Below are 12,464 nucleotides of genomic sequence, written 5' to 3'. Positions count from 1 at the left end.
CATTGCATCTCTGATTGTAGCAAAGCAAAAGTCAAATAGTTAGTAGTAAGATGTTAAGTTTACCTCTGGGGGCATTTAGACTAACATCTGCATTACCATGAGCAAACATTTAAACAAATTCAACTGATTAATGTTTCAAGAATGACGTTTTTCAACAGTTTCAATTAGTTCTGTTTGTAAATAAAAATGTGTTCCTCATAAATTATAAGTTTAAGACTATCACTGGAAAGCATTCATGTATACAGCAGAAGAAGCATTGTTTTCTCTGATGGGCTGTTGACCCCACAGTGATGGCCCACATATGCGGGCCAAGTCCTGTTGGGCCCCTACCTGGCCTCAAATGATGGGGCCCCCACGTGCCCTACATTTCACGATGTCTGCATGGGCCACATTTTAGCCCAGAGAGATCCCACATGGGTCTCTAAAGGGCATGTTTTCTGGGCACTTTGTTTCTGAAAAATCCAAAATAATCATCAAAATATGCCAAAAATATGTTTCTGTTTATATGTTTCTGTTTATGTATTAGCAGACACTTTTGTCCTAAATGACTTACAGGTGATGATGAAGTCAGCAGGTTGCCCTTGAGGCTAACAACAAACACTGATCAGTCAATCCTAGGTGGCAGTGAGGCAGCAAAATGAATCATAAAGGGAAGTGAACAAGGAGTGGACAGTAGAGTGGGGGATGGGTGCAGGGAGGGTGCTAGCTTAGAAGAGCTGAGCCTTCAGGAGTTTCTTGAAAATCAAAAGGGAAGCCCCTGTTCTGGTAGTGCTTGATAGGTCATTCCACATCTGTGGCACGACACATGAAATGAGTCTGGATTGTCCTGAGCGTGGTGTAGGCACTGTAGCCGACGATCCTTTGATGACCGGAGCAGCCGAACCGTGACGTAAGCCTTTGCAAGAGGTTTCAGGCAGATGGGAGCCGTACCATCCAGGACTTTGAATTTTACTGTTAGCGGTTTGAATTTGATGTGTGCAGCTAACTGTATCCAATGGAGCTCAGTGAACACAGGAGTGACATGTGCTCTTTTAGGCTGATTGAAGACCAGACGCGCCGTTGCATTCTGGACCTTTTGAAGAGGTCTCACAGTACAGGCTGGAAGACCAGTTATATAATACGAAGATAAAAATATAAGTGAACATTATTTCTGGCTGTCAGTGTTTCATGTCTTTGATTTTACTAAAGCATAAAGTAAAGTGTAGTGTCAGACATTTAACTTTAAGAATCAAAAACTCTGAATTTTCCATGAATCTTACTGATGATATAAATGATGTATAATGTTACTAAAATCCTCCTTCATGTCTAAACTGCATCTTTCTTCACAGGAAGTTACTTATGATTATCACTTTGAGAGAGAAAGAGAGAGAGAGAGAGAGACAGAGAGAGAGAGAGAGAGAGAGAGAGAGAGAGAGAGAGAGAGAGAGAGAGAGAGAGAGAGAGAGAGAGAGAGAGAGAGAGAGAGAGAGAGAGAGAGAGAGAGAAACTACTGCTGTGATGTCTTGTCTGTATGTTAAATGTGTGGTTGTGTTTGCATATCTTCTGGTGTCTTTACTTGTCCCTCTGTCCTCTCGTGTATATGCGCCCCCACCTTCCTCCTCACATTACAGGAGATTTGGATGGCCATTGGTGGGACCATGCATCATGGCACAGCAGCGAGGCCTCCCCAATGTCTTTGGTGAGACATGCGGAGCCCAGCCCTGACACCCCGTCCCCCACCCCGCCCGCCCTTTAACCCCATCTCTTTCTCTCTCCTTTCCCATCCCTTGATCTGAGAGTCTTTTGTCATTTCATGTTTTCTTTGTTTTATTTACACCTTTGCATGTTGTTTTTTCTGTTTTTCTTTCTGTTTTTATCCCACACCTGTAGGGGAGAGTCAAAGGGGAAAAAGAAAAACTATTGAGCAGGCATTTATGTCCGAGCCGACACACACCTTATCTGAGAGGCAAAAGAAAATGGTGCGCTTTGGGGGACACTCATTTGAAGAGGACTTGGCATGGTGTGAACCACAGGTTAAAGACTCGGGAGTTGATACGTGCAGTAGCACTACCCTAAACGAGGAGCATAGCCATAGTGAGAAGGTACTGAGACAATCTAGCCTGCATTTTGTGATTATTCTTTATTATTGTTTCACTACTTACCCATTCAGTATTTGTTTACTTTCTGTCACTAAATGTAACTAGATTAGATGTTTTCTTGATTCATTTCAAGTTGTTTAAATTAATTTCTCCTGCGAATTGGTTTCCTGTTGTTCGGTTACCTTTGGCTCCACTTTGCTCAGTGTTGCCAAAAAGTCTTTTGGGAACACTCTCTTTGCTTGCTACTTGTACTTGCTGTTTTGCTCTCCCAACAGAACACACACACACACATCCTCTGTTATGTCATGGCTCACAGGAATGATGTGGGTCTCTTTTAGCTGCATGCTCATTCTCCTTGGTATATTGTGTTCTTGCTCTGCAGTGTCTAGCCCCGTAGAGACACCTCTACACAGGCTCGTCCCTCTCACTCTACCTCCTTACCCCACAGAACCCAGTACAGACAGAACCTGCCCATTGCCCATCTTCCCACTCACTTAGCGAAACCAAAGTAGAACACAAAACTAGGAAGGTTGAATTCCTTTTTGCACAACAAGTTTCAAACATTTGATTTTCTTTTTTCCCTTTTTTCCCTTCACCTTTTATTTATTGTGCTTTCCTCTACCTGAGTCCTATGGCTGTTTTCTTCTGTCAGCGTTACATTGTTTTGTTTTAAACCAGACACCCAGTTGTCCACTTCATTTGGCTCTGTATCACTGGCTGCCTTTTACCCCTGTTTTGCCGTCATTTCTCCCTCACTGGTGCAGTTGATGGTGGTTGTATGTTTGTGTGCAGTGGAGCATCAAAGTTACCCCGGGTTTCCACGGGAGCCGTCAGCAGCACGTTACTGCAGCAGCACGTCTTGCTCACGTAAGCTGCTGCTTGGCCCTTCCCACGAGACGCGAAGCAGCAGGGGAGCAGCTGTCACCGACCGAGCACGAAGTCACACGAGTGACTTCGTCAGTAAACACAACAACAAGCAGGAGAAAACTACAACATGGTTTGTGTTTTATGTTCTGTCCGTTTTATAATCGCCAATACGGACCTGAAAAACAAAGGAGACCGCTAGCTAGGTGATAACTTCTCACGGGGCCGCACATTTAGTAACCTTTTTAAAAGTGAAGCAACCTGAAGGCAGTACGTTCTTTATTCTGAAAATCTCGGTAGCTTCGCTCCGTTTCCGCGTCCAATTTCCTGTCTTTCCTTCCCCAAAAATGTCGAACTTGACCCGTTTCAGAGGCGTCGCGCGTAGAAAATAGAACCGGCGCGTAAAGGCCGCGACATGCTGCTCCTGAGACGCGGCCGACTCGCGCTGCTGACGGCTCCAGTGGAAAAGGTTCTGTTGACCACAGCGGTTCCTATCAGCAGCTATGACGTGCTGCTGCAGTAACGTGCTGCTGACGGCTCCCGTGGAAAGCCGGGGTTAGACTCTGGTCCTCTTCCTCCTGTTTGAAGAAGAGTGTTGGGGCTGCTTGCTTTACTCTGCATGGGATGCTGCATGATTCTCACTCCACCCCCGCACCGGCAGGTTTACACAAGCTCTGGAAGTGGGACCTCACCCACTGACGAATTTGTATTTCATATGGTTTAAATAATTGAGGAGAACTCATTCAAACATTAAGCAATCAGCAGAGTTTGTGTGAACTTTCACCCCCAAAGTCTCTGTGTCCCTAAAACCGTCTCCTTTGATTTGAACTGATCAGATTCCAGTGGGTGAGTTGTTAAGGAAAAGATGTGTTATTGCTCTGACCTTGTAGCACCCGGTGACATGGCAGCCGTCCAAAGATGGGGATCGCCTAATTGGTCGAATACTGCTCAACAAGCGTATGAAAGATGGAAGCGTGCCTCGAGACTCAGGAGCTCTGCTTGGTCTTAAGGTACACCTATAAACTTTTTGTTTTTTCTTGCAGCTTGCACATGCGCCTGTCTCTGTAAAAATATGACAGAGAAGAAAAATTCAGTTACTTTACCTAAAAGAAAACGATTAAATCTTGCATCTCCTTATATTGTGTTCAGTGATTATGTTGTGTTTCATCGACGTGCATACTGGATAAAGCTATGTAAAGCATGAATAATGAGCCTGTCTCTCTGTGTGTGTGCGTGCATGCGCACATGCATGCATGCATGCGTGTGTGTGTGCACGTATGTGTGTGTGTGCGTGCGTGCGTGTGTGCATGCATATGTGTGTGTGTGTGTGTGTGCATGCGTGCACACTTGCGTGTGTGTGTGTGCGCGTGCGTGCGTGTGCATGCGTGCGTGCATGTGGTTTAGTGTCATTGTCATGTACTATAAGCAGATGAGCTGTAATGTGCATCTGTTTACCTGAACTCAGCTATAAATACAACATAATTGGTAATGAACAGTTGAGTATTATTATTATTATCATCATTATTATTATTAGTAGTAGTAGTAGTAGTTTTTATCTATTTTTCTAGAACTAAGTGATTGTTTAACATAATGAGAACAGGTACTGCAGATGATAGAAAATAGATATTTGGATTTATTTTATCAACTTTTTGAACCAACTGATAGTGAATAAATAACTTTGTATTTGATTATCCTAAACCTAAGAGAAATTTTTCAGAACATTTTTCATAAATAGGAATTTTATGAATAGTTATACACAAAAAAATGAAGCAATAAATTCTGAACACAAATGCGGTCACGGAACACTCACCCCTCCCCTCAAGTATCTTCCCCGGGTCATCTACGTTGTAGATCATCACCACCAGGTGTGTGAATTTGTGTGTGTAACGATGAATGATACACTGTATAGTGTAAAGCGCTTTGGAATCATCAGACTCTGACAGGCGCTAAACAAGTGCAGGTGATTTATCATTTGTCATTCAACAGGCAGGGGTCTGGGCTAAAAATGTACATGACAGTATTTCTCATTGGTTAAATTCAGCTCCTAAGAGGACATCGATCGGCCCGGAGCATAATGGTGCCAGTTGAGTTAGTTTTTCCATTTATATTAATCTACAATAGACGATATTTATATTCAGTGTTCACAGTTCAAAAAAAGTCCCTGACAGCCTAGAAATGCTTTGTAATTTCCACATTTTAATCCTATTTTACAAATTGTAGCTTTATTAGTCACCACCTTGCCTTAGCAAAGCATTTCTTCCTGTAGACGTTTTGCTCACTGTTGCATAAAGCCTGTCATGTGGACAAAGAACCGAGAGCAGCAAGATGGGAAAAATCATTACTGATTGAATGAAACTCCTGAAATGGCATGTTTGTGTCTGCTCAGTGCTTCTGTGCATTTCTGTCCGCTCAGCAGCTGCAGCGAACCAGCTCGGCAGTCCAGCCAGTCAGTCTATCAGTCAGGCTGCCAGCCGCGCCCTCACTGACCCCCCCCCCCCCCCCCCCCAGCTCCGGTCTGTTACATAAAGCCATTTCATTTAGTAGCAGACCTCTCTAAGCTTCTGTGTATGTTTGCATTGCACTGGCATTTATTTGTATGATGCCAGTGGTACAAATGTACAGCTTTAGCCTGTGGCTGCGCATGCTTACAGATCAACAGGGCCGCACCAAAGTGCGCCCTTGGGGAGTGAAGCAGAATCATAGATGATGTTTTAGAGAAGGATACGTTATCTTCTACCAATGGCCCTTTTCTTATCATGCTTTTATTGAGGATTCATTTCTTTCAGGCCAAACACAAGCCCCCCACCCCAAAACACGTTTCTAAGCCTCTGTTCTGTTGCTACCATCTTTATAGGTTATCCCATGCAGAGTTAACGTGGTGCATGAAATATGAAATTATAACAGCACAGCATTAGGACCCATTTATAAACGCAATTCTGCTCTACATCTCTGTGTTTCCATAGGTGGTCGGAGGCAAGATGACGGAATCTGGTAGACTTTGTGCTTTCATCACTAAAGTGAGGAAAGGAAGTTTAGCAGACACTGTAGGACACCTCAGACCCGGTAAATACAAAAACTGTTAGAATTAAATGATTCAGACCCTGATGGTGTCTGTTTCTCAGTAACATTAGTCTGATGATCATTACGCTCTCCCATGTGGTTGTTTTTGCAGGTGACCAGGTGCTGGAGTGGAATGGAAAGCTTTTACAAGGAGCCACATTTAAAGAAGTTTACAATATAATACTGGAATCCAAGCCTGAGCCGCAAGTGGAACTGGTGGTCTCCCGGCCTATTGGGTGAAAATTCCCTCAAACACAGCAGTTCTGGTTGCACTCAGCACCAACACACTGTAACAGACTCAGTAATGGATTAAACATGCTTTAAAGTAGTCTTTCTTTTTATTGCAGCATAGTAGGTACTCATTATTCATCTTATTATGTTTTTGTGCACATGAATGTGTTTTAAACCCACAAAACATCAGCAAATATACAGACACCTAAAGAAAAGGCTGTTTAAAAAAATACATCAAATAAGAATTCCTACTGAGCACTGATGAATTAGCAACCTGTCGTAAATGAACACTAGTGGGGAAAAGCTATTTGTCATCAGAATATGACATCACTAATGTCCTTAGTCAAAGGAGTTTCATGTAGTGGCGTTTGGAAGTGTGTGAACATTTTTCCTCCTGCTTCCATGGAGCACAATAATGTTGCATTTAAAGTTTATTGGATTCAAATTTAAATGTGGAAAGGAGCAGAGTGTCTTCTAACTGTACTCCTAGTTGTTCAACATCTGGTCCCATCTTCTGCTTTGATCCTCTATCAGGCTTATTCCTGATGTCTCAAAAACCATGAGAATGTGTTTGAAGAAGTTAAACTTTGTCATCATTATTCCATTAAATGCAGTTTGTGTCTGCAGTTCATGAAAGTCCTTTATGATGTTTTTACCACACAATGATGCTGAGATGATGATAAGATTTTGATGTATTGTGCAGCTCTAACTTGAACTCTGCACCAAGAGTTTGTTTACATTCACACTCAACTTTCTGTTGTATCAAACATTCCTTCATAGTTTCCTTCCTCGCTTTCTTTTCCAGAGATATTCCAAGAATACCTGACAGCACACATGCACAACTGGAATCAAGTGAGTGGTGGGATAAGCTCCCAGAAAGTAATCATTTGATTCACCATAACCGAGTCATTCTAGTTCAAGATGGCTGCCACAGCACACCTTAGCCAATCGTAGCCGGTGTCGGTGCAGGATCGGCTCAGGGTTCTTCGACTGCTGATGACGTCACATTACTGCAAATCTACTCGGCTTTCACACACATGTTTTGGAAAGACATCAGCAGTTTTGTTAATAAATTCTTGTTTGTTAACAAAAATGTTTTCTTTATAATTGTAATTTGTTAATAAAACACCATATTATCTTTGTTTTGTAAAGAATGTGAAACTGCATAAAACCAACATCGGACTGACAAACAGTAGAACAGTTCTTATATGTGAAGCCATATCTGTTTGTATTGTATGTGGAGTTCGTCTGTATATTTCCTTAGTAGTTTTCTAAATACATTCTTTGATTCACAATATTGCTTGGTGTCTTTCAATACAGTTCTTATATTTTATTTTGCCCCATTTCATCAACATCAAGAGCTTTTGAGGGTCACCGTTTATCATTTGCTTATATTTTACATTTCCTTTAGAAATTCAAACATATTTTCTCCAAAAAGTGTTGATTTTTGGACTACAGGACTACAACCGCTAAGACTACGACCGCAAATTTGTTCTGACCAATCAAAATCATAACGTGGTAAGGTCACTTCCGTAAGCTTCATGTTCAGCCAATCAACTATTTTGACGTCATCGGCAGTCGAAGGCCCCCAGCCGATCCTGAACCTGAGCAGATCCTGTACCGACACTAAATCGATGACTATTCAGTTATATTGGTTAGCAGCTCAGTCGTTCATAACACATTGACTGAGAGTTGTGTAAAGTTGCATTTGACTTTATTCATTAGAATGACTTTCACATGATAATTTATCAACATAGAAGGATCTTAGTTGAAAACCTTGGCATGAAAGGTGGCGGGAATGACATTCCTTCAGTGAATACCAAACATTTAACCATAGTTATGTTTTTGTCCTGATGGTGATCATCTATTTTATCTGCATATACTCTTTATTCCTATGAAACTCAAAATACAACCAAAAACAGTTTTTCTGCTTTTTTCAGGTTCAAGCTCTTTTGAGTCTCAGAAGATGGATCGCCCGTCAATCTCCGTCACATCCCCCATGAGTCCCAGTATACTGAGGGATGCCCCTCAGTATCTGTCTGGACAGCTCTCAGTGAGTGACCTCAGCCTCGCGATCAGATAAAACCCCATATTTATGCTGGGAGTGTTAGTAAGCATTATGCTAGTTTTAAGAATGTTTGATGAACATCTTTTACAACAGAAACCTGACTTTACACTTTTGTTGAGTCTTCTATCGTTTGCATTCCTGTCTCAGTCTGTCCATCTGGCCTTCTGCCAACCCAGCACAGGACTGAAGATCAGGTTACTTTGTATGTTGTCCATTATCCAGTATAAATACTCTCTTGGGGTAAATAGTTACAGGATTGCATTGAAGGTTTGGAACACTGAAAAAAAAAGGATTATTTCTGATTATAATCAGTCACTCTGAGTTTTTCAAGCAGGCTGAACATGAAAATAATCTCCTACACCTAGCTCCTGCACACGCATCTGATAGAAAATAGACATTGAAACTCCACGATTAGAAAAGCCTGACAGATCTATGTCACACTGTCACTTAACATTTAACTCATTCACTGCCAGCCGTTTCCTGATCGCTAAAAGCCCTTCGCTGCCAGCGTTTTTCTCTGTTTTTACTGTTATTTTAAGAGTCACAGAACGTTGTGCGCTAGGATGACGTTGACGCCAAAACAACCAAAACAAAGCGGGGACTCACCTCTTACATCAGGAAGAATCCGCCTGTTTCCAGCGTTATCCATTCTTTCATAATCCGTTGTTGAATTGTGATCAGCAGAAGCTTTTCCGGTTCGCGCCTCACTAATTTTTACAGCAGCGGGCCAAAATGATCTCCTAACACATGGATTTTCTGCTTCTTTATCATGTGACGTATGACGTATGTGGATAAAGATCGGCTTTAGAGCTGAGATGCTTGTTCTCATGGTGCGGGGGCTCGTTCCAATGCCCACACACAGTGTGTTTACATGCAGCCAGTAACCCTTTTAAAACCCGAATATTCACAATAACCCGGTTCCGCAGGTCCATGTAAACACCGCCAAAAACCCGGATATGCTCATAACCGGGTTTTTAAAAACCCGGTTACTACACCTGGGGTAATTAACCCTTTTCTAACCTGAATGTTTGGTCGTGTAAACGCATATCGGGATATCCCCATCAAAGCGTGTGTTCTGTGCATGCTCTGTTCGCAAGGAATCTTGGTCTTTTGAGTAGCGAGATGTCTTGTATGCGCCAGAACACCGGAAGTAAACAACAAGTTGGGAGCAACATGGCGAGTCGCGGCACAGCACCACACTTTTGGAGTGACGAGGAAACTAAAGGGCAAACAAACGCGGTCGCTATCTCTTCCGAACTGGGAAACATGTTGTTGTTTTCACGGATACCGGAACAAGAAGAACCAGAAATGACGCATTTTGCGTCTGGACGTAGTCCATACGTCCTGACGCTACCCCAACGTCCGCATTTAAATCGGGTTATGCAAGTTAGGGGTAACTCTTTCTATTTATGCTTGTAAACGGGTTATTCTGATCAACTCAGAAACCCGAATACCGACCTTAACCCGATCATAACCCGGATATTGGCTGCATGTAAACGTAGTCACAGTAAAAACATGCAAATGACGACTTTAGTCGTCATTGACAGTGAATGAGTTAAGGCCTCACCCATCTGGACTCACAACGGGGAAGGCTGTTGTTGGTTTAGCATCCAGGAAACAGGAGAGAACGTCTCGACAAGTAGAAGCTAAACGTTAGCATTTGCAACTCCACCACGCAGCAGAACTCCTTCGAGTTTGTTGTATCTGTGGAGATAAAGCAAATTTTCTAAGCAAACAGAGTCAGTGGTAGAGTCATGTTGCTGTTATTCCATCAGAGACAAGATGTCCAAACATCAGGAAATAAGATTCCAAATCCTGCATTGTTAAGTTCTCCTCTGATGTGGTTGAGTCACAATCAGAGGTGGGACATCCGAATATCAGAAAATAAATCAGAAAACAAGACTCCGAATTCTACCGTCTTCTGCCACCCTCTACTTTGACTAACTTCTACTTCCTGAATCAGGAGTACAGGAGCTTTTTCCCACAGAGATCGACTCAGAAGGCATTCATTTATACTAGAAACCTCTGCAAATGTATAGAAAAAACAGTGAACTTGGTCTTTAAAATGCTAAAAAAGCTAACATCTCAAGCAGGTCTGCTGTTTAAATTAGCTTTTTAAGATCTTCAAAGAATGGTTTTTCTGTAAAAGTAATTACTAATTAAACTGCAGGCTAGAATAAGGTAAACACATGTTTTGAAGACCATTACAGCTTAGACAGAATGGAATAAGAATGAACACACAGAGATGTGAACCACATACTTTGGCCACTGTGTTTGAGTGTATTGTGAGTTATCTTTTTCTTTTTCTTTTCCCCTTTTCCCCTTTAATTTTACTTATCCAGAGCCAAAGCCTTAGTAGAAGAACAACGCCTTTTGCCCCTAGGGTCCAGGTAATGGGCCCAGTAATGAGGGCACAGACTGTTTGGTTTTTCCTTATAGACTTTTTTTTTCCATACTTTGGGAAATGCATTCTTGGGGAAGTGAAACTCCAGATTTCCCTCTTATTTGAGTGCATTGTGTCATTATGTCCAGTGTTTTTTGTTGCTATGATGGCAATCATTAGCTCTTATTTTACTCATTTAAAATTCTTTTATACTATCCCTGCACTTTAATGCATGAATAACAAATTTTCAGATTTAGAGACAATCTCCTGTTGCCTTTTACTTTTACTGACTTCAGTGACTGACTTTCTGGATAATTTGGATTTTTAAAAGGCAAAACAGGAGGTGGTCTCTATACTTTCTCAGGACCAAGGACTTGGTCTTTTCCTGCTGCAGTGGGCCATGTAACCAAGTGTCAGTGACACAAACCTTACACTTAGAAGAATTTCTCCTTGAGTGATTTGAAATCATCCATATCATCAGATCCCAGCTGAATGCGGGTTGGTTTCATGTTGCAGGGAAATGACACCAAGTTCACTGTCCTAGTTAAACCAAATTTCCTTTTTCCCTTTGGATGAGAGTTTATAAACAAGCAAATTGTACTTGCCACATACTAAAGAAGGATGTTTTCTATTCATTCATTTACTTATTTGGTATATTTGACATGAAATAGCTTAGGTTAATTTGGATTATTGATTTAAGAAAAAACATAGAGGCTGATGTTTTAGTTTGGAGCCTAAATCACCTACCTACCTACCTACCTACCTACCTACAGACCGACCGACTGACCTACCTACCCAGCTACCCACCTACCTACCCAGCGACCCACCTACCTACCCAGCGACCCACCTACCTACCCAGCTACCTACCTACCTACCCACCCACCTACCTACCTACCCAGCGACCCACCTACCTACAGACCGACCGACTGACCTACCTACCCAGCTACCTACCCAGCGACCCACCTACCCACCCACCCACCTACCTACCTACCCAGCTACCCACCTACCCACCCACCCACCGACCTACCTACCCAGCTACCCACCTACCTACCCAGCTACCCACCTACCCACCCACCCACCTACCTACCTACCCAGCTACCCACCTACCTACCCAGCTACCTACCCAGCGACCCACCTACCCACCCACCCACCTACCTACCTACCTACCCAGCTACCCACCTACCTACCCAGCTACCTACCCAGCGACCCACCTACCCACCCACCCACCTACCTACCTACCCAGCTACCCACCTACCCACCCACCCACCTACCTACCTACCCAGCTACCCACCTACCCACCCACCCACCTACCTACCTACCCAGCTACCCACCTACCTACCCAGCTACCCACCCAACTACCTACCTACCCAGCTACCCACCTACCTACCCACCCACCTACCTACCTACCTACCTACCCAGCTACCCACCCACCTACCTATCTACCTATCTAGGTTTGTGTTTTGCAGCACTAGAATATCTGTCAGATTAGATTTCAAATAGAGGTACGTGTAATCTGATTGTGCGCTCATGTTGTATAGTATGAGTTCATAACTAAGTGCAGTAGCTCCCAACCTGACGTTACGGTTTTTCTCAGTCACTTTGGTGCTTTTCTCACAACAGTATTAAAGTTTGCACCACTGCTAAGGCTATTCTCAAAACAAGTAGTGGAAGCTGCAAAGTACGGTAAAAAACCTGCAAAAGTGGATCATTTTCTCAAAATAGAAAGTCAGTTGCACAGAAGCAAGTCAGCAGCTCAAAATGGGACTTGATTTGCTTTGAA

At 42.8% G+C, this 12,464-nt stretch overlaps 1 protein-coding gene across 49 annotated transcripts in view; it reads left to right on the top strand.

Annotated features, from left to right (window-relative positions):
* The window catches only part of rims2a (regulating synaptic membrane exocytosis 2a), a 235,951-nt gene that overhangs the window by 126,709 nt on the left and 96,778 nt on the right, over positions 1-12,464 (top strand). For 23 of the 49 annotated variants that reach the window (XM_070550878.1, XM_070550871.1, XM_070550873.1 and 20 more), the window contains 7 exons: positions 1,870-2,081; positions 3,833-3,952; positions 5,906-6,005; positions 6,115-6,238; positions 7,039-7,085; positions 8,174-8,286; positions 10,644-10,691. In XM_070550878.1, coding sequence (XP_070406979.1) covers positions 1,870-2,081; positions 3,833-3,952; positions 5,906-6,005; positions 6,115-6,238; positions 7,039-7,085; positions 8,174-8,286; positions 10,644-10,691 — 764 coding nt within the window. Of the gene's footprint in view, positions 1-1,610; positions 1,679-1,869; positions 2,082-3,832; positions 3,953-5,905; positions 6,006-6,114; positions 6,239-7,038; positions 7,086-8,173; positions 8,287-10,643; positions 10,692-12,464 lie in introns of all 49 variants that reach the window. The other 26 variants (XM_070550887.1, XM_070550895.1, XM_070550896.1 and 23 more) reach the window with 3 other exon arrangements.

The sequence above is a fragment of the Nothobranchius furzeri genome, chromosome 5, assembly GCF_043380555.1.
Source record: "Nothobranchius furzeri strain GRZ-AD chromosome 5, NfurGRZ-RIMD1, whole genome shotgun sequence".
Taxonomy (NCBI): Eukaryota; Metazoa; Chordata; class Actinopteri; order Cyprinodontiformes; family Nothobranchiidae; genus Nothobranchius; species Nothobranchius furzeri.
The sequence above is the reverse complement of the archived record's forward strand: the minus strand, read 5'-3'. Positions and strand labels throughout refer to the sequence as shown.